The sequence below is a fragment of the Oryctolagus cuniculus genome, chromosome 7 (genome assembly GCF_964237555.1).
Source record: "Oryctolagus cuniculus chromosome 7, mOryCun1.1, whole genome shotgun sequence".
NCBI lineage: Eukaryota > Metazoa > Chordata > Mammalia > Lagomorpha > Leporidae > Oryctolagus > Oryctolagus cuniculus.
Genome location: NC_091438.1, coordinates 57,928,502 through 57,950,714, shown reverse-complemented (window position 1 = coordinate 57,950,714; position 22,213 = coordinate 57,928,502). Strand labels below are relative to the sequence as shown.

The 22,213-nt window shown below is 41.3% G+C and overlaps 2 protein-coding genes across 5 annotated transcripts in view; one reads left to right on the top strand and one right to left on the bottom strand.

Annotated features, from left to right (window-relative positions):
• The window catches only part of CTTNBP2NL (CTTNBP2 N-terminal like), a 63,743-nt gene that overhangs the window by 12,246 nt on the left and 29,284 nt on the right, over nt 1-22,213 (top strand). For 2 of the 3 annotated variants that reach the window (XM_008264666.4, XM_008264669.4), the window contains exons 2-3: nt 1,718-1,843; nt 6,415-6,522. In XM_008264666.4, the coding sequence (XP_008262888.2) occupies nt 6,424-6,522 (99 nt within the window). In that variant the 5' untranslated portion in view covers nt 1,718-1,843; nt 6,415-6,423. The remainder of the gene's footprint in view (nt 1-1,717; nt 1,844-6,414; nt 6,523-22,213) is intronic. The other variant, XM_002715769.5, reaches the window with a different exon arrangement.
• The window catches only part of ST7L (suppression of tumorigenicity 7 like), a 229,180-nt gene continuing 223,867 nt past the window's right edge, over nt 16,901-22,213 (bottom strand). The window contains exons 16-17 of one of the 2 annotated variants that reach the window (XR_007923918.2): nt 17,700-17,830; nt 16,901-17,020 (exon numbers count right to left, since the gene is read on the bottom strand). The gene's annotated coding sequence lies outside the window, so the exon portion shown is untranslated. The remainder of the gene's footprint in view (nt 17,021-17,699; nt 17,831-22,213) is intronic. The other variant, XR_007923919.2, reaches the window with a different exon arrangement.

The window sequence follows — 22,213 nt, the reverse complement described above, 5'->3', positions numbered from 1 at the left end:
GGGCAACAGTGAGTGCTATCCTGTAGAAGCCATTCAGAGTTGTGGAGCAGACGCTGGGACAACCACAGCAGAATGAGTGCAGCTTGGGTATTATCTCGAGAGGAGCAGAGGTTAGAATAAAGTTAGCAGGGCTGAGCCACACCACCACCCATGCAGCACCGGCAGTTACGGGGTGGGGCGGGGATGATGCCCTTCTTGACACCCATAATTCTTTTGACTGTGGCACATCAAAGTTCATGTAGAAGAGACACAGTGACGCTGACTTGGTGGGAAACAGCCTGTGAATAGACCAAATGGTATGCTGGGCAAGCTCAGTTGAAATCAGTTGGGAACATAAAAATAAGCTTCATACTTTTGAATGGGCTTATTTTCTGGGTGTGGAAATATGTATGGCTTTAGCTCTTTTAATTGTATATATATTTTTAATTGAGAAATCTATAAAGCATAATATAGCTACAGCTGGCTATACCATGGGTATGATAATGTAGCCAGACAACTTGTCCACAGGTGGTTTTTATTTCCAAATATATAGACTGCGGCATTCCTTGGGCAGAAGTATCTGTGTCTAAGCCCTAAGGAGAGTTGGGTCTTGGAGAAACTCTAATGGAAGACATAAGCTCAGCATCTGGTTGAAATGATCTTGTCTTTCAAAGTCACTTAATGGTTGTTGACAACACAAGTAACAGTTCATTTAGAAAATGAGGGAATGAGTCTGTAGACCAGTGTGGCATGCCAGAAAGCTCACAATCATATTTCTGATAATAAATATGGGATTAAAACTGCCTTTTTCTGAGAATCCTGAGCCACATAATTTTCCCCATTATTGAGCAGAAATTGCTGGGATAACTTACTCAGTGGTTTGCTTCTGTGTTGTTAATTCTATATTGCTGACAGCAAAAAAAACCCACACTTCTAAATTGAGAGATTCATAATTAATTAAAGACTGACTCTTGGTTGAATGAAACAATCAAGAATTTATTGCTGCATTATTTCTTCCTTTGACACTGTCCTTATTTGACTTGTTAGGTTTCAACAAATTGTTACGTTTTCAGACTTGGTGCCTTGAAGTTCCAGACAAAAATTACATTTTATCAAATAAATGGCAAAGCCTATCATGTTTTTTTTTTTTTTTAAAATCCTGGACTTCATACAGTGTTAGGAACATATAAACAAAAATTGCATACAATTCAGCTTTTAATATTTGAAAGCAATAGGAAAAAATAGAAGCTGAACCTGTGTAACCAGTCGTATAGACAGTTGAGGTAGTGATTGGTTGATTTGTTTGTTTATAGGAAGTGAAGAGATGAGAATTTTCCTTATATGAATTTGGCAGTTTGAAAATTTCAGATGTGATTATGATATTTTTCTGAGTTAGTTATGCAAAAGTCATTGTGATCCAAGCAAATAGGCTTTTATTCATTCAAAGAGAGAAAAATCAGTTTCTTCTAGTGACATTGAGAAGTTAGTCCTTGAAATGACAGTAGACGTTTTAAAGGTAAATTAAAAAATTGCAAGCACCCCCCTTTCTTAATTGTAGTTGTAAAGGTAAGTCCGATCCCTGGTATTTTTCCTATATTATGCAGCTTCAACTAGAAGAACTGGCTCTTTCCTTCCTTCTTATCAGTGTCAGCCTACAGCTGTCAGGCCTCATCTGCAATAATGACAGCTGAAATTCATAGGATTGACCAAATTTATCAATGCATTTCTTATTTTGCAGCACTGGACACTTTTCCACCACGCTGATGGCATTTTAAATATAGTTGTCGATTTTCCCAAATTTTAACTGAAGAAAGCCCTAAGAATTTATACTTGAGGACAAAAGTGTAATTCTGCCAATTAACAGGTCAGTATCACCTCCACCCCCACCATTCTAAAACAGTTTTATTATCCTTCATTTATATTTCAGACAAAAATTCATTATTCCATATATTGACATTAGGTTCAAATAGCAAAGAATTGCTAAATTTTAATACTTATAAAGAAAGGTTATTAGAATATGTAAAAACAGATTATTGAGTTGCACAGCTGTGGCCCTTCTTTTTCCTCCTTTGTATTATATTTTTTTAATTTTTATTTATTTTTTTAAATTTATTTGACAGAGTTAGATAATGAGAAAGAGACAGATAGAGAGAAATGTCTTCCTTCCGCTGGTTCACCCCCCCAAATGGCCGCCACAGCCAGTGCGTTGCGCTGATCCGAAGCCAGGAGCCAGGTGCTTCCTCCTGGTCTCCCATGCGGGTGCAGGGCCCAAGCACTTGGGCTGTCCTCCAATGTCCTCCCAGGCCACAGCAGAGAGCCGGACTGGAAGAGGAGCAACCAGGACTAGAACCGGCACCCATATGGGATGCCGGCTCCATAGGCAGAGGATTAACCAAGTGAGCCACAGTGCCAGCCCCATATATTTTTTAAATTCTTATTTTTTTAATTTATTTTCATTGACTTGAAAGGCATAGTGGGGGCCGTCACTGCCTGTGATGCTGGCATCCCATATGGGCACTGGTTCAAGTCCTGACTGCTCCACTTCCAACCCATCTCCCTGCTAATGTACCTGGAAAAGCAGCAGAGGATGGCCTCAGTGGGCCCCTGCACCCACGTGGGAGACCCAGAAGAAGTTCCTGGCTCCTGGCTTCAGACCTACCTGGCTGTAGCCATTGCAGCCATTTAGAGAGTGAACCATCTGTCTCTCCATAACTCTGCCTTTCAAATAAATAAATAAATTTCCAAAAAGAAAAAAAAGGCAAGAGTACCAAAATATCTTCCATCCACTGGTTCAGTCTCCTATTGCTGATGACAACCAGGGCTAGTCAGGCCAAAGTCAGGAGCCTGGAACTCCAACCAGTCTTTCATGTGGGTGGTGGGAGTCCAGGCAATTGGATCATCATCTGTGTCCTCCCAGGATACATCAGCAGGAAGCTGGATCAGAAGCAGAGTAGCCAGGACTCCAACTGGCGCTCAAATATGGGATGCAGGCATTGCAAGTGGCAGCTTAACCCATGGCACTGTAATGCCTACCCCTCCTTTGTAATGTTTGTGTGGTATTCACTTCATGTAGGCAGTATGCTAAATGAGTTGGTACATACTGGTAAAATGTTCCAGATCATAAAATTTGTATGCAGAAGTGATTTACAAACATAGAGATTACAAGTAAGAAATTGTTCTTTGTGCCACTGACAGATTTCTAGCCTAGGCGGGACTGCTTCATAATTAAAGTGACTGAAGATTTTAATCTTTTATAAGGCTATATATTTGTCATAGTACTTCACATACTTTGACTTAGGTACAATTTGATTTAGTTCTTTATATTTTTTACCTCTTATTTAATTTTACTCTCTAACAAGTAGTACTGGATTTTTACCTGGAATGTTAGAATGGATCTAAGAAGGACTTAAGACTAACTAGTCTGTTTCATTTTAGCTATTCAAAAACTCAGGGGGCCAGTGCTGGGGTGCAGTGGGTAAAGCTGCTGCCTGCAGTGCTGGCATCCCAGTCAGTGCTTGTTCAAGTCCTGGCTGCTTCATTTGCAATCCTGCTCTCTGCTGTGGCCTGGGAAAGCAGTAGAAAATGGCCCAAGTCCTTGGGCCCCTGCACCCATGGTGGGAGACCCGGAAGAAGCTCCTGGCTACTGGCCGTTGCGGCTATTTGGGGAGTGAACCACCGGATGGAACACCTTTCTTTCTCTCTGCCTCTGCCTCTCTGTAACTCTGCCTGTCAAATGCATAAATAAATCTTTAAAAATAAAAAACAAAAACAAACAAAAAAACCTCAGAGCCAGAGCACCCGGGTAATTTCCTCTGCTGTGTTCAGGGGCAGAGCTGAGACTAAAATACTCTCAGTCCATTGTGTGTTGCTCATATTGTGCTTGGATTTAAGTGACAGTTTGGGGTCTCTATGAATAAAGAATATTTAAGGACTGTGAAAATACTGAAGAGTCATGTGTGAGCACCATCATTTTTACCTCCGTTCCTCCCTTCCAGCCTTCATGCTCATAAGCTCAGCTGATTTACTGTGTGCCAATGTTATTTATGGAGTGCCTTTACCACGTGCTTATTATCTGCTCAGCGAAATGGGAGGGGAGAGCATTAAATGATAGGATATTTCCTCCACCTTATAATCTCTTGGAGGGAAATAAGAACATGAAACCATCAGGAATGGGGGTACTTATCTAAGAAACCAGTGTGATTCACAATGGATTCACTCTGGGACGCGTCACAGTTGTGCATTTGTGGTTCCCAGCTACAAAAGGGCAGTGGAAGTTATTTCTGACATTACTGTTATTGGCTGTTATTGGTATTATTTTGGTAATACCCAATGATTAAACCACAGGTGAGTGTTGGTGTAGTAGTTAAGACACCCCATGGGATGCCCACATCACATTCAAGTGGCTGGGTTGAAGTCCTGGCTCCAGTCCTGGTTCCAGCTTCCTATTACTACACATCCTGGGGGACAGCAGGACTCGTCCTTGGGTCCCTGCCTCCCACATGAGAGGTCTGGATTGAGTTCCTGACTCCCGGCTTTGGCCTGGCCCAGCCCTGGATGTTTAGGATGGAAGATGGATTCTCTCTTTCTCCCCTTCTCTCTCTCTCTCTCTCTCTCTCTCTCTCTCACTCACTCACTCATCACTCTCTCCCTTTCAAATAAATAAGTAAAAATTAATTTTAAAAAAGTTACACCATTATTTGGCTGGTTTCCTGAACTGGGTAAGACGGCCTGCATTTACTAACAGTCTACTGAGTAACCTGTGAGTTCGATGTCGTCATCCTCCCTTCCCAGCTCAGAAAATTGAGAACCAGAAACCTTGCCCAGTCACACAACTAGGAAAACGCGGCTGAGGCATCTGACTGCAAAGCCCTGTGCACTTCCCAGCATCCCAGCTTACAGCATGTGTAATGTTGTTAGGCTTGTTGAATTTTTCTTTTGTTTGCTTTCCTTTGCAAAATAACTGTTAGGAGACATAGCTCTCCTACCAAAGGAAGAATTGTTTACTAGTTGCTAAAATTCACTCGTTAGAAAGTTAGCATTAGAACTGAGGCCACACTGAGGCTGTTTTACCATATGGTAAGAGATTTGTCCATCATGCCTGACACAGTCGAACACCACAGTGGGGAATGCGTTCTGTCCGTGTTCTTCCAGTCAGGGCAGCAGCTCTGGGAGGAATCAGTAAGGCTCGGGTGCCTCCAGGACGTAGTAAGAGTGAGGAGTTCTGGAGGGTGTGTGAACTGCTCGTGTTGCTACTCACTTCTAAGAAAGCTCTATGAGGGTGGCAGTTTGGAGGTAAAAAGTGGGGGAGGGAAAACAGCAGTTGCTGTACTCCACACCCCGGTCAGAAGACCCTTCAGAGATGACTGAGCGGGCCAAATCTGGTCTGTGCGTGGTCTGTGAGAAAGGACAGAGTTTGTGCCACACAATTTGCCAGCTAACAGTTATTTCAAAAGATGTAAATCTTGGTAGAACTGTGAACTTACTACGTGGAATTCAGTTTGTAATTGCCTGGCCAATATTTTGAAACAAAATATTTAAAGGTGTGATTTAAGAATATACTTGTCAGGCCAGCACTGTGGCGTAGTGGATAAAGCTGCAACACTGGTAACCCATATGGCCGCCTGTTCAGGTCCTGGCTACTCTACTTCCTATCCAGCTCCCTGCAAATGTGCCTGGGAAAGCAGTTGGAGATGGTCCAAGTGCTTGGGCCCCTGCACCTGTGTAGGAAATCCTGAAGAAGTTCCTGGCTCCTGGCTTTGGATTGGCCTAGCTCCAGCCATTGGTGGCTCTTTGGGTGGTAAACCAGCGGGATGGAAGATCTCTATCTGTCTCTCCCTCTCTCTCTGTAACTGTGCCTTTTAAATAAATAAATCTTGTGTGTTATTGTATTCAAGCCTGTTTTACTATACAGAATACAAATATTGTGATAGGTACTGTGAAAGTAGACAGTTGAGGAAATTTTCCCATACTCCCTAACCATTATCTCAAACATCATTCCAATTTCATTTCAACTAATTAAAGAGGGATGTTAGAGTGTTTTGTAATTTTCTTATCTAAAGTTGGGAGATCTCATAATATAACAATTTTTCTGTTAAGTAATATGAGCTGTAACACAATTGTACATGAACCAAATTAGTGACTAATTCTTTCTTAGAGCTTAGATGCTCATTTGTAAATGTGCCCAGAGGAAAGGTGATAAAAATTTGAGCTTTGTGAATGGTGAGGAAATCAATAACGAAAGTGAATTTTATTTTCCCTTTCTGCTCAGTTTGTGATTAACTTTAGAAGGTGATTGCATTTATTTAGCTGTAACTCTTCCCTTTCTTAAAGCACTTCATACTGCAATCATTCCTGTTTTCTTATCTGTCTCCTTTCTTTCTTGAATCAGATTAACGCTGTCTTCTGCAGATTGTCTGATCATTGTCTTTGTTTTAGGTTTTCAGAATGAATCTGGAAAAACTCAGCAAGCCTGAACTCCTGACACTGTTCAGTATTCTTGAAGGAGAGCTTGAAGCAAGGGACCTTGTTATAGAAGCTTTAAAGGTATGTTAAAAGAAAAAAAAGAAGTCATACTGGCTGTAAGTTATTTATGGTATTGCTGTTGCCCCCCTAAAACTGATGGGGAGATACAGTGATGCTTGCTGTGGTGAGCCCCACCGTGCAACGTAACGTAGGGACCCTGGGGGAGCCTTTCCCTAGTCTCTTTAGCTGGTGTCTAGACCTGAAACTTCATTCTTTTAGTTTAATGTCACCTGAACAGTTTTTGAGTGCTGGCCCCTTGGAGAACTTCCTGAAAATTGTAAGGTATATGCACTGACATGCCAACATGCAGGGTATAATGTCTGAGCAATGAAGAACCCCAAGAAAACATCCCTGGATTCCCCAGACCCTAGATCAAGAATGCGTCCTTTTGTTGAAGTATTTGGTATCTGTTAGAATGCCGGGGTGGGGAGGTTGTGTGTGTGTGTGGAAGAGAAAGGGGAAGGTATGTGGGAACTGTGAAGTCTCTATAGAAAAACTACAAGAGCGCATAAATCTTTTCAAGTGTCCTGAGTCCTTTACACTTCGACCAGTATTCCCAGTCTGTCTGTCCTGAGAGCAGATTTGGAGAGGGAAAGAACAGGCCTTAAGTGTAGCCATGTGAGAGTAGGAGGATGGTATTCCCCAAAGGGTGGGGAGCTGACTGCAGAAGGTGCGACTTGAGCATGCTGGGGAGGAGTAGCCCCTGCAAAGTGCAACCACGGAGATCCAGTGTTAATATAAGAGAACTTACTGCTGTACATCTTAAAGTCCATTCAATGGAAGGTTTATGAAGTGCTTTACTACACTTTTCAAAGTTATCCTAGCTCCTCACGAATAAAAGGGACATATGTGTTCATAGGAACAAGATTGTTTTATAGCAACAAAGAGCGTTTGCTCCCTGCCAATCTTGGGAACTTAAAGAATCAATGATTTCCCAAGTCGCCAACAATTGAGTTCATGAGAAAGCTGTATCTTCAGTTTTTCTTCGTTTTTCCCTTTTCACACTGATTTGGATTGTGTCTGTTCATTTATTCATATTTGGGTGGTCTTTTCTTGGACTACTCTGAGATGATAATTGTGGTCACAATTAAATTTATCATAATTGGAGTAACATATGTCTTTTTTTAAGATTTTTAAAAACTTTTATTTATTTGAAAGAGAGAGAGAGAGGTCTTTCATCTGCTGGTTCACTCCCAAATGGCTACAACAGCTAGAGCTGAGCCAATCTGAAGCCCGGAGCCTGGAGCTTCTTGCGGGTCTCTTGCAGGGACCCAAACACTTGGGCCATCTTCCACTGCTTTCCCAGGCCATAGCAGAGAGCTGGATGAGAAGTGGAGCAACCGGGACTCAAACCGATGCCCCTGTGGGATACCAGCACTGCAAGCCAGAGCTTTAACCCGCTATGCCACAGTGCCATAGCACTGGCCCCCATATTATGTCTTTTAAAGCCAACTGAAAAAGGCTGACATTTTTATCTAATTAGATATGTCTTGAGGTAGCTACTGCTTTTTTTCTTTTCCCTTGTAGTAATATGATGTGTACTAAGTACTCTCCAGTGATTTTAATTCTCCAAAGTACCTGAGGCAGTTCTCTTCTGACATGAAGCATAGAGCCTGTCTCGTGGCTTCCTTGGGGATCACATGTGTATGGCCTTGACACGTGCTTAGTCATGTATGTTCAAGTTCTCTGCTCAGTCTTTGCCCATCATACCATCCTGCATAGCTGTGTGGCGTTCGTCAGGTTACTCCGTCTGTCTAGAATATAACTTCTTTGTCTGTAATAATAATATATTATTAATAACATACTTATGTAACACTCTATAACTTTCATGACATTGCAAATACTACAGTAGTGTAGGATTCATTTCTTCTTATCCTTTTATTTACTTCCTGCCAGCACATGTCACATACCCCATATCCAACGAGCAGTCAGTGGCTGCCAGTTATTTGAATGGACGTCTCTACTGTGTCCTCAGCGGTGCCTGATTTTTTAATGACTCTCCTGCCAACTTGTATAAATGTAAACACCAGTTGGTGACTCATTTCTTCCACTTTCATAGGCCTTTGCTTTTGTCACTTTACGCTTCCCTGTAAGTTCATGAAACTCCATTCAATTTCCCATAACCCCATTCCACTAGTATCACCAGTAGTCTTAGCCTTAACCCAGGACACCCTCCCCTTTCTTAGTCCATCTTTATCTGATCAATGAAGAAAAAAAAGAATTGAGTATAGATTGAGCTGTTCCTAATCCTCACCCCTTAATGCCTTTTGTTATTCTCGCTTCTTTCTCCTACTCTGCATCTGCCACAGTCCCTTCATAATTGGAGTGGGGTGTGGAAATGGCCGCCTCTTTTTTTTTTTTTTTTTTTTTTTTGACAGGCAGAGTTAGTGAGAGAGAGACAGAGAGAGTTATAGACAGTGAGAGACAAAGAGAAAGGTCTTCCTTCCATTGGTTTACTCCCTAATGGCTGCTACAGCTGGCGCTGCACGGATCTGAAGCCAGGAGCCAGGTGCTTCCTCCTCGTCTCCCATGCGGGTGCAGGGCCCAAGCACTTGGGCCATCCTCCACTGCCCTCCCGGGCCACAGCAGAGAGCTGGACTGGAAGAGCAGCAACCGGAACTAGTGCCCGGTGCCCCAACCAGGACTAGAACCCGGGGTGCCGGCGCTGCAGGCGGAGGATTAGCCAAGTGAGCCACAGCACTGGCCTAAATGGCTGCCTCTGATAGAAAAATAAGAGGATGACCTTATTTTCTCTTTTATAGTTTTGCTAATATGACCTCTGCTTTTCAGCCTTAGGAATTGTACAGACCTAGAACACCTAATCATCCTACCCTCAGCACTTAGCATAGGCCCTGCTGTACTGTTACTCAATAGATGTTTGTGGAACAAATGAAATGATTATGCCCTTGTAGCAGGCTGCTTTAGAAGACTGACTTCAGAGTGGCTGTTGCGGAGCCTGTTCTGACGTGCTCTGTGACGTGCTGCCTGCTGGTGTGCACGTTGGCAGAGGAGAAGTGCTATTGCACAGGCTTTCCTGAGATGCATTTTTTTCTGCATGAGTCCAATTTTAGTTACTACAGCTTCTGACAAGTTCAAGGAGCAGCTTGAGAAATAAAGAGCTATAATTAAGGGAGCATTTTGATATAAGATCCCATTCAGAATCTGGCACAAATGTTATATTTAGTCTGCATACAGTCTGTGGGTGATAAAGTTATTCTGAGGCTAAAACTCTGTGCAGTTTAGGTGAAGTGATAGTGGCACCAAAAGTGACACACCTTCAAATAATCTGTTGTCAGATGAAACTGGTGGCAGCTGGAGTTAAAATTATTTGATGCCTTTGAGAAAAGAAACTGCCATATCAGATTCTTTAAGTTTGTTTGTTTGGTTCTGTAATATATCAAGGTGTTACTGTGTTATATAGTTTTTGCTTAACAATAAACACCTGTTGAACTTCTTAGACTAATATGGCAGCTTACTCTTTTTTTTTTTTTTTTTTTTTTTGTATTAGTTTTGAATTCATGCTTAGTGGATAGAGAAGGTTTTGGTCTTTGTTCTAAATATCTGTGACTGGTTTTTCCTTTCTCTCTTGCTTTCACTTTTAAAAGGGTATCTTTTTTCCTCCTCACTGTCACAATAGATTTTTTTTCTAGACATAAAATCCATTCTTCAATTTGTATCTGAACAAAACCATGTGGCTCATTGCCTCTTTTCATTGAACAATAATAGGTCAGGCAAGGAAGGTTAGAGTTCTTTAGTGATATACTGTAAAGTCCTTATGGTTTGTAAGTGGATCCTACCTATTAAGTTAGGATTGTAAAAGAGTTTGATAAAATTTCTGCAAAGTACCAGATTGTGGCTCTACCCTTGTAGAGTCCCTTTCTACCCCAAAGCTGCCTCCATTGCAGCCAAGACATTTGGCAGAGACCCAGGGAAGGCAATAGAAAACAATGCGATATTCAGCATGTCTTGTATTTGAAGTCTACTTGTTACAGAGGCCATTTATATTGTCTTTGGTCCCTGTGAAATTTTATATGACATAATTTTCTGTTTTAGAAGGTATCATGTCAGAGAAAAGCAGTCTTTGTTCAAGTCTTTCCCTTTGAGCACTTCATGAATGAGAACATGATGGGAGTCCCCTCTGCACTAAAAGCAAATGACATTGTTCATGAACAGTGTAGGGGAAGCCAAAGGTAAGGGGTAGAACCACACATTCAGCAAGCAAGCCAAGAAAGTCTGGGAAATGGCTTCGTAGCACAATCTGTGTCTGCCCAGAGGAGAGTGCGGGAACCTTAAACAATAGCCATTGAAAAATTCTGGAAAACACATTTGCCTGCTAATGAAATTGAGATGAAAGAGTTTTCTTTTGAATCTTTCACACTAGGTACATTACAGCTGCACATCTTAAATCTAATGCAGAACAGCACTAAGCTATGACAAAATAGAAGCTACCATACATTCATTAATATCTTTTGTTTTTTTAAGATTTATTTTATTTATTTGGAAGGCAGAATGACAGAGGGAGAGACAGACAGAGATTGTCCATCTACTAGTTCACTCCCCAAATGGCCACAATGGCAGGAGTGAGTCAGGCCAAAGCCAGGAGCCAGGAGCTTCTTCTGGGTCTCCCACATGAGTGCAGGGACCGCAAGCACTTGGGCCATCCACTGCTTTCCCAGGCACCTTAGCAGGGAGCTGGATTGGAAGTAGTTTGAGTAGCTGGGACTCAAACTGGTGCTCTGATATAGGATGCCGGATGATAGCATTGGAAGTAGCGGCTTAACCCTGTTGCACCACAGTGCTGGCACTGGTGTAATCATTTTATTTTAAAGCATTCTTAAATTGCTAATACAGTGATAAATGATAAAGAATCAGAACTTTCATATAAAATTAGCTGAAGAAGTCTTGAAATCCTTTCCACTGATGCCTCAATTAAAAGAATAGGTAAAACTTTTAAAGCCTAGGATAGAACTCTTTTGTTTTTGGCCAAAGGCCACTGCAAAATTCCCCAAGCAAGAAAATTTACAGGCAAAAATGCTATAGACATGACAAAGTTAGAAATATATTTGGGGAGCCGGCGCTGTGGCACAGCGGGTTAACGTCCTGGCCTGAAGCGCCGGCATCCCATATGGGCGCTGGTTCGAGTCCCTGCTGCTCCTCTTCCAATCCAGCTCTCTGCTATGGCCTGGGATAGCAGAAGAAGATGGCCCAAGTCCATGGGCCCCTGCACCTGCATGGGAGACCTGGCAGAAGCTCCTGGCTCCTGGCTTTTGATCGGCGCAGCTCCCACATTGCGGCCATCTAGGGAGTGAACCAGCGGATGGAAGACCTCTCTCTCTGTCTCTACCTCTCTTGTAACTCTTTCTTTCAAATAAATAAAATAAATCTTTTAAAAAAAAGAAATATATTTGGAGTATGAGACAATGTAATATGTCACTCCATAGGTTTAACTATTGTGAGTTTTTTAAGCAATCGGGTTGTTTAACCTGCTACGCCACAATGCTAACCCCGAATGTGTTTTTTATAGATGAAGTGGTTGATATTTTTTATTCCTGCTCTTTAAAGTCCAGATATGCAATGGTAGGTGTTCAGGAAAGAACCATAAAGATAATTGCTAGGTATTCTACAAAACTATCTACAAGAACATTCAATTATAAGATTGTGAGCTCTGCCACTTAATTGTTGTGTGATTTTAGACAAATTATTTTACCACGTAAGCTTTATCTATAAAATGGTATGGTTATTATTAGAGCTAAATGAGATAGCAAATCTAATAGAGGCACGCACTGCTCACTTACTGTTAGCTATTATTATTATAACGTAAGTTTCAAAGTCCATTCTTTTAGGAACAAAGGTATACTTATTCATAAAGCAAGAACTACTAATAAAACAAGCATACCGTCTTTCATAAGTGAGGGTTCTTACTTTTTAGTAAAATCTGTCATTATTAATGATATTTATGCTTTAGCTTGTTTTTCTTCAGGGAATGATGGTTTTGAATTGATATAGCCCCACCCCCACAACCAAAAGCATGTATTTTGAGACAGCTGGCAAGGGTTAAGTATGTGCTCTGGGATGTGGAGGAACAGACGTTACGTTATAGTCTCCTCTCTTTGCAATGAGAATAGGCAATACAGGTATAAACCGTTTTTTTCTGTTGATTTCATTGTTTATCCCTCTATTGTTTGGTTTGGCATATTGTTTTGTTGTTTTTTTTTTTTTTTTTTTTGACAGGCAGAGTGGACAGTGAGAGAGAGAGACAGAGAGAAAGGTCTTCCTTTTGCCGTTGGTTCACCCTCCAATGGCCGCCGCGGCCGGCGCGCTGATCCGATGGCAGGAGCCAGGAGCCAGGTGCTTTTCCTGGTCTCCCATGGGGTGCAGGGCCCAAGCACCTGGGCCATCCTCCACTGCACTCCCTGGCCACAGCAGAGAGCTGGCCTGGAAGAGGGGCAACCGGGACAGAATCCGGCGCCCCGACCGGGGCTAGAACCCGGTGTGCCGGCGCCGCTAGGCGGAGGATTAGCCTAGTGAGCCGCGGCGCCGGCCCTTGGTGTATTGTTAAATTTTTGATTTTTAAAAGCAGCTTTATGAAGTATGACTAACATACAGTAAACTGCATATATTTGATTTCTACAAATTGGTCAGTTTTGATATACGTATTCTTCCATGAAACCATTACCACAGTTAAAATGGCAAACATAGACATTGCTTCCAGAATTTTCCTTGTGCACCTTTGTAGCCACTTCTGCTTTTTGCACTCCTATGCACTTGCCTCCAGACCACTGGCCTATTCTGTGTCACTAGAGACTGACTTAATTTTATCAAATTTTGTGTAAGAGAAAATTATACAGAATATATTCTTTTTATTTAATTAATTTATTTTTGCCTGGTTTCTTTCATTCGGCATAATTGAAATTCATGCTTGTTGTGTGTGTTGATAGTTCATTTCTTTTTATTATTGAATAGCTCATCTGTTGATGAATATTTGCATTTGTTCTAGTTTTGGTATATTACCAATAAAGCTGCCATGAGCATTCATAAATAAAGTTTTACATAGACATAGGCTTTTATTACTTTGGGATAAATAACCTGGAAATGGAAGTACTATGGTAGGTATGCTTTTAAGAAATTTTTTAAGAAACTACCCAAGTGTTTGCCAAAGTGCTTGTACCATTTAACATTCCACAACATCCTCACCAACACTTGGTGTGGCCAGTCTTTTTCATTTTTGTCATTCTAATAGTTGTGCAATGTTTCATTGTTTTCATTGCATTTCATTGCATTCCCCCATTGACTAATTATGTTGAGTAGTATTTCATGTATTTGCCATCTGTATTTTTTCTTTGGTGACATATCTGTTGGAGTCTTTTGCTAGTTTTTTTTTTTAAACTGAATTCTTTGTTTTCTCATTATTGAGTTCTAAAAGTTCCTTATATATCTGGATGCAAATTTGTCAGATAAATGCCTTACAAATATTTTCTACCAACTTGGTGTGTCTTATTTCATTCTATCAACTATCTTTTTTACAGTTAAGATACTTAACTGTTATATTAACCATCCAGTCAATGTATTGTATACTTGAAAATCATTCAGAGTAGATTTTAAGTGTTTCTACCAAAAAAAACTAATATGTAAGATAATGCATATATTAATTAGATTTGGCCATTCCATGACATATACATACTTTAAGACATCATTTGTTGTATACTATAAATATATAAAATGTTTGTCAGCCTAAAAAATAAATAAATTTTAAACAAATCAAAATCTAGCCATAATTTAGATCAGGAAAAAAGAAAATGCATCTTTTATACAGGAGGTGGGGGGTGCTGTGCAGGCAGTTGGAGTAGTGGTTAAGACACTCCCTAGGATGCCCACATCCCGTATCAGAGTGCCTGGGTCTCAGTCTTGGCTCTGTTCCTGATGACAGCTTCCTGCTGCTGTGCACTTTGGAGGCAGCAGGTGATGGCTCAGGAACCTGAGTCCTTGCCAACCATGTGGAAGACTCAGCTTGAGTCCTTGGCTCCTGGCTTTGTCCAGCTCCCTCCCCAGTCCTTGAAAGCAATTGAGGAGTGAACCAGTAATGGGAGATCTGGCTGTCTGTTTCTGTCTCTCTATGCCTTTCAAATAAATATTTTTTTTTACTTTTAAGGAAAAAAAGATTCTGTATCTTCATTCTCTTGATTATATCTTTGAAAAAGCAAAAGTTGTTCATCTTAATGAAGTCCAGTTTATCAAATTTTTTTTATGGATTAAGCTTTCTCCTGTTTTTATCTGTTTGTTTTTTCTATAAGTTTTAGTTTTAAGTTTTATACATAGGACTATGATATAACATAAGGATCAGAATTTTTTATATGTGTGTGCATATGTGGATATCTGTTTTATTTGTTGAAAAGTTGCATGTCCTTGTGCCTTGTCATAGTCATTTACTCCTATATTTCTGAACTCTGCTTCTGTTGATCTCTTTGTCCACCTTGATTATTGTGTCCTGAAGTAACTCTAACAATGTATTTATTTATTTGAAAGTCAGTTACAAGGACAGAAGGAGAGACACACAGAGAGAGAGAGAGAGAGAGAGATCTTCCATCTCCCCAGATGGACACAACAGCTGGAGCTGGACCAGGTCAAAGCCAGGAGCCAGGAGCTTCTTCCGGGTCTCCCACTTGGGTGGCATGGGCCCAAACACTTGGGCCGTCTTCCTCTGCTTTTCCCAGACCATTAGCAGGGAGCTGGATTGGAAGTGGAGCAGCCAGTACTCGTACCAGCATTCACATGGGACGCCGGCATTGGAGGTGACTGCCTTACCCGCTATGCCACAGTGTCAGCCCCTTGTAAATCTTAGAATTAGGTAGTGTTAGTCCTCCAACTTGCCTTCTTTTTGAAAGTCATTTTGTTTATTCATGATCCTTTACGCTGCCCTTGAATTTTAGAATCAGCTTGTTGATTTCTCCAAAAATCCTGTTTGGATTTTGGTTGGAATTGCATTGAATATATAAATCAATTTGAGGAGAATGACATCAGTGTTTCTTTTCCATGAGCGCAGTATAACTCAGCATTTATGTCTTTAATTTCTGTCAGCAGTACGTTGTAGTTTTCAGTGCATAAGTCTTGCATATCTGTCAGAATTGTCCCTAAGTGATACTTTAAAAAAATTTTTTTTTTATTTGACAGAGTTAGACAGTGAGAGAGAGAGACAGAGAAAGGTCTTCCTTCCGTTGGTTCACCCCCCAAATGGCCACCACAGCGGAGCTATGCCAATCCGAAGCCAGGAGCCAGGTGCCTCCTCTTGGTCTCCAACATGGGTGCAGGCGCCCAAGCACTTGGGCCATCCTCCACTGCCTTCCCGGGCCACAGTAGAGAGCTGGACTGAAAGAGGAGCAACCAGGACTAGAACCCAGTGCCTATATGGGATGCTGGCACCACAGGCAGAGGATTAGCCAAGTGAGCCAGCCCCAAGTGATTTTAATACTACACATGATACTGTTTTTTTTTTTTATTTTAATTTATTTTAAAAAAATTTTTTGAGAGGCAAAGAGAGCTCCCATCTACTCTTTAACTCCCCAAATGCCCACAGTGGCCAGGGCTAGACAGAGCTGAAGCCAGGGATGAGGAACACAACCCAGAAACATATTGGCGGCAGGAACCCTATTATTGGAGCCATCATAACTGTCTTTCACATTTGCCTTGCCAAGAAGGTATAGTCAGGAGCCAGCACTAGGAACTGAACCCAAGCACTGTGTTGTAGGATGTGGGTATCTTAACTGCTAGGCTAACCACTCACCCCTTAAGTAATTTTTGTGTATTGATCTTGTACCCTGTAACCTTGTTAAAATCACTTATTAGTTCTAATAGCTTTTTAATAAATTATCTTGGATTTTCTACAATCATGTCTGCAAATAAGTACCATTTTGCTTTCTAATCCAGATACTTTTTTTTTCTTTTCCAGTCTTAGTACATTGACTAGAACCTCCAGGACAATGTCAGATAGAAGTGATGAGGATATCTTTGCCCTATTCCTGATCTTAAGGGGAAAACATTCAGTTTTTCGTCATTAAGTATGGCGTTAGCTGTAGGTTTATGAAATGCCCTTTATCAGGTTGAGGAAGTTTCCTTCTGTTCCTAGGTTGCTAAGAATGATCAAGAATGGAGGTTGGATTTTTCCATATGATTTTTTTGTATCCATTGAGAACATAAATGATTTTATATCTTTGCTGAATGTCTGGAATACCGTCTGAAAGAGAGCTTCACCCCTTTTCTTACGACTTCTGAGATCAAGTAGAGTGATGTGCAGTCGAGTAGCTTTTACAGCTTTGTTCATGGGAACTAAAATTCTAACATTTAATTTTTAAGTTTTGCTGAGTTTAGTAGTTATTTTTCAGTGGTAAAACTTACTAGTAATTTAGCAACTGTAGAGATTTCGGGCCGGCGTTGTGGTCCAACAGATTCGTTCCCACCTGGAAAACTCCCCTTCAAGTTGAAGTGACTGCAGTGGAGTCCCATCTCCTTTCTGACTGGCTTCCTGCTAATGTGCAACAGGAAACAGCAGATCAGAGATCAGAGATCAAAGTAATTTACATACAAAACAGAAGTTCTGAAAATTAAAATGCATGTGATTCAACAGAGTCAACCATGATTAGCACTCAAACTACAAATGTCAATGTATCTGCTTCAATGTATCTGTATCTCCCCTCTCCTCTCCTCTCCCCCCCCTTCTCCTCTCCTCCCCTCCCCTTCCCTCTCCCCTCCTCTCCCCTCCCCTCTCCTCCCCTCCCCTCCCTTCTCTCCTCTTGTCTTCCCTTTCCCCCCTTTACCACTCTCTCCCTTTCATTAAATACAAATTGTGAACATTAAAAAAAAAAAAAAAGAAAAACTTCTGCTACTTTTGGGAACTACTCTCCTTTAAAACAACTTTATCTTTTGTTTTTTATTAATAATTTATTGGCTTCTTATGATAAGTTTCCCAAAAAATAAATGCAAAGAGTATGTACATTTTTTCACCTTCTGGTAGAATTTTTATTACCTCTTTCTTAAGAGTAATAGAAGTGATCTATTTGAAACAAACTTAAACATTAATTTTCATGTTAAGCCATTTAAAATTGATTTTTAGTATATCATGTCACTCAGTCGGGAAACAGACATCAAAATGTACTATTCCTATATTATTTCCTGTATTACTTCCCAGAAAGCATTATTTTTCTCACCATCAATCACAGCACCAGAAAATTGATCTTAAGGGGATTGGGTGTCTGGGTGACGTCCCCTTTATTCAGCTGCTGCTCCAGAGTCACTTGTTGCAGGATAGGTAGACACGGTGTCGTTTCTCTGTCGTGCTCTTGGGGAGAAAGTGCAGTGTTGATTTGTTTAATTGAATTACTAATCTCAGAGCACACTTATGTTTAGGAGAGTTGATGTAGTTGACAAGAGTTTATGTGGAAATCATCCCCAAAAATCCTTTAAGTCACTTCTGATTACCCTCAGACAGTCCTTACTTAATGACTGCACGGTAGAATATTATGTAGCTATTTTAAAAATATAATGCATAAAAAGAACTTTTAATGACATGGTAGTGGCATACAATTAAATATATCATTTAATCTCAATTATAAAAATAACATATCTATATATAGATGTCACATTCAAGCAGATACATTGAAATTTGTAGTTTGAGTGCTAATCATGGTTGACTCTGTTGAATCATATGCATTTTAATTTTCAGAACTCCTGTTTTGTATGTAAATTACTTTGATCTCTGAAACACTTATTTTTAAATAGCAGTAATCTTTTTTTTAAAAGATTTGTTTTATTTACTTGAAGGACAGAGGTTCAGAGATAGAGACAGAGAGACAGAGAGATCTTCCATCTGGTGATTCACTTCCCAAATGGCCATAATGGCTAGAGCTGGGACAGGCTGAAGTTAGAAACCTAGAACACCATCCAGGTCTACCAGGTGGGTAGTGAACCAGCAGATGGAAGATCGATTGATCTCTCTGTCTCTCTGTCTCTGTCTCTCTCTCTCTCTCTCTCTCTGTCTCTCTCTATAACTCTGTCTTTCAAATAAATGAATAAATCTTTGAAATGAAAGAAAGAAAGAACTACAGAAAGAGAGGGAGAGAGAGAGACAGGTCTTCCATCTGCTAGTTCACTGCCCAAAAGGTCACAATAGCCAGAGCTGAGCTGATCCAAAGCCAGAATTCTGGGCCTCCCATATGGGTGACAGGGGCCCAAGGACTTGGGCTGTTTTCCACTGCTTTCCTAGGCGCATTAGCAAGGAGCTGGATCAGAAGTGAAGCAGCCAGGACTCGAATGCATGCCTACATGGGATGGCAGCTGTGCAAGGTGGCAGCTTAACCTGTTGTACCACAACACTGTTCCTGAAACAAAGAATTTTGCTAAACTATAAGAGTCATAGGCTCTTCCCAGAGTCTATTCCTAAAGAGCTAGCATTGTGCATATAGCTCTTTGCAGTATTTGGCATGTTTCCACATTGATATCTTCTCACTGAATTGTCTCTACACTCTGCTAAAGCAAATCTAATAACACTCACTTCAAGGGCAGGCGTTTAGCCTAGCAGTTAAAGACGCACGTATCCCACTTCAGAGTGCCTGGGTTTGAGTTCTGGCTCCAGTTCCTGATTCCAGCTTCCTGCTAATGCTCACCCTGGGAAGGCGGCGATGATGACTCAAGGAACTGGGAAACCTGAATTGAGTCCCCTGCTCCTGGCTGTGCCCCCAGGCTCGACCCCAGGCTCAGCCCTGGCTTGTGTAGCAGATGGGAGGTCTCTCTGTCTCTAATAAGTTTTTTTAAAGAGAGGAAAACCTTGAATTAAAACAAAACAAAACAAAAAAACACTCATGTTATGCATTCTAGTATGCGGTACTAGAGTTTTTTTTTGTTTGTTTGTTTTTTTGTTTGTTTGTTTTTTTTTTTTGACAGGCAGAGTGGACAGTGAGAGAGAGACAGAGAGAAAGGTCTTCCTTTGCCGTTGGTTCACCCTCCAATGGCCGGCACACCGCACTGATCCGAAGCCAGGAGCCAGGAGCCAGGTGCTTTTCCTGGTCTCCCATGGGGTGCAGGGCCCAGGCACTTGGGCCATCCTCCACTGCACTCCCTGACCACAGCAGAGAGCTGGACTGGAAGAGGGGCAACCGGGACAGAATCCGGCGCCCCGACCGGGACTAGAACCCGGTGTGCCGGCGCCGCTAGGCATAGGATTAGCCTAGTGAGCCGCGGCGCCGGCCCGGTACTAAAGCTTTTTTGTAATTCCAAGTACTAGTGTTTTTCAGATAAACTGTGCTCAATTAAATGAACTGTAGGATCTGACCATAAAATACATATTTCTCTATAGAATTATACCATAAAGGTGAAGAGAAACTGGCATTTTCATACATTGTTGTCTTCAACTCATTAAGAAGTCTTTAGTACTATAAGAAAAAAAATTTTTTTAAGGCAGAGCAAGAGCTAGAGTGAGAGAGAGAGGGAGAGAGATTGATCTTCCATCCACTATTTCACTCCTCAAATGGCCACAACTGCTGTGGCCTGGGCCAGTGAAGCTGAGAGCCGGGAACTGCATCCCCATCTCCCATAAGCATAGCAAGGGCCCAAGCACTTGGGCCATCTTGCACTGCTTTCCCAGGCACATTAGCAGGGAGCTGGGTCAGATGTGGAGCAGCTGGGACTCAAAGCAGCACTCATGGGATGGAGGCGTCATAGGCAGTGGCATAACCCACTGTGCTACAACATTGACCTCTGGCACTATTAAATTTTAAAAAATGGATATATTTAGAAGTAATCCTACTTCTAGAAATGTATGCTCCCTGTGTTCCTAGGCCTATGCAGTAAAGTTTATGTGTAAGGCTATTTGTTGCACATTATTCACAGAAACACAATGCTGGGAGCAACCTTAGTATCTTTTGGTGTGGATCTGGTCAAGTAAATTATGGAATGATTGTGTTAAAGAGAATGAGAATAAATCTTTATGTATAATATAGAATATTCTCCCAGATGTAAATGAACAAATAAGCTACAGAACCGTTTGCATAGGGAAAAAAAAAACCTGTCTGAAGTTGCACTGATGAAGCCAGAAATACATCTCACAAAGCCTCTTGCTTCCTTCCCCTTGGCTTGGTGCTCTTGAGAATGGTCTGCCCTGGGAAGAGCGTGAGATTAGTGACAGGAAAGTAGCAGGTTCACATGTGGGGTACGCTAGCAGAAAAGAGCCGAAAGAAGCAGGTGCGGCTGTATGTACATATGGGTGGTTCTTACACTGGGTGTTTACGAAAGAAAGACTGCATTCGTAAGTGATTAAGCATCTTTACACTGAACCCCATGGGTAACAGCTAGCTCTTAAAAATGGTTGTGTGGTATCAGCTATCTGATGTCCAACTTCTTGTCACATGTCATCCGCCATGCACATTTTCAAAGGTAGCTTTTAGGGGTTCAAGAGGGAAGGTGCCAGATGAATAAGCCCATTTCTTGTTTCACTGATATCTTCCTGGGTGCTGTTGGTTGGAGGGGTGTGTATCTTTGAGGAACAAAGGGGGCAGTTCAGCTTACAACATGAGAACATGCAGTGCTCCAGCAGTTGGAGACTTCAGAAAACATTACAGCAGTGAGGTATTTTGTTGCCTCTATTCAGCCTGAAACTAAAACAAATAAAAAAGGGAAACAGCTTATTCCTGTGACTTTGACTTCCTCTTATTGTGTCTTCCCTGCATATGCTGGCCTTGTGATTTGGAATTAATCAGGGGATATTTCTAGATGTTTTTCCTCTGAAAAAGAGAAGCAAAAGAAGACGAAGACATTGCTTTTAAAACTAAAACCCATGATCCATCATTTAGTGTTTCAGTTTAGGTAGTTATAGAAATGGTTTGGAAGGAAGGAGGGAGGCATCTTGTATTGTTTGCTGAAAATCTTTATGGGAAGGAAGCATTTTTAGAATGAATTGAGAATTTTATTACATGAGAAATTATTTCTTCAGAAACCATATTGTAGTGGTATTCTATTCTACAAAACTGTTCTCTCATTTATGCACAAGGATGCTTTTTGCAGCATTGTTTAACACAGTGTTGGAAAATTGCAAATAATCTAAATATCCATCAATAAGTTTGGCTGCATAAATATTATGTATTTTTTAAATGAGGAGGAAAGCTATGTACTGACTCAGGAAGCACTCTAAGAGTATAAGTGAGAGCAGAATGGTTTTACAGGATAATCATACATAGTCACACACATATGCATGCTTGGAAATGGGCTGGGAGCATACCCAACTCACTAAGGCCTTTTGGAGAGGAAAGATTGGTTTGTGGTCGGAAAAAACTTCAGCTTTATTCATAGTTAAAATTTTAATGAGAAAATATTCACTTACTAATGATGAAATTAAAGTGAATGCTTATTGCAAGAGATATATAGTATTTGAGCAGTGAGATGGCAAGGAAATGGGAAAAATTTTACTTTATAAGAAGTTTATACTTTTCTCGGGCCCGTGCTGTGGTACAGTGGGTTAATGCCCTGGCCTGAAACACCAGCATCCCATATGGGCACCAGTTGGAAACCCGGCTGCTCCACTTCCGATCCAGCTCTCTGCTATGGCCTGGGAAAGCAGTGGAAGATGACTGGATTGGAAGTGGAGCAGCCGGGACTAGAACTGGCGCCCATATGGGATGCCGATGCTTTAGGCCAGGGCTTTAACCCACTGTGCCACAGCACCGGCCCCTAT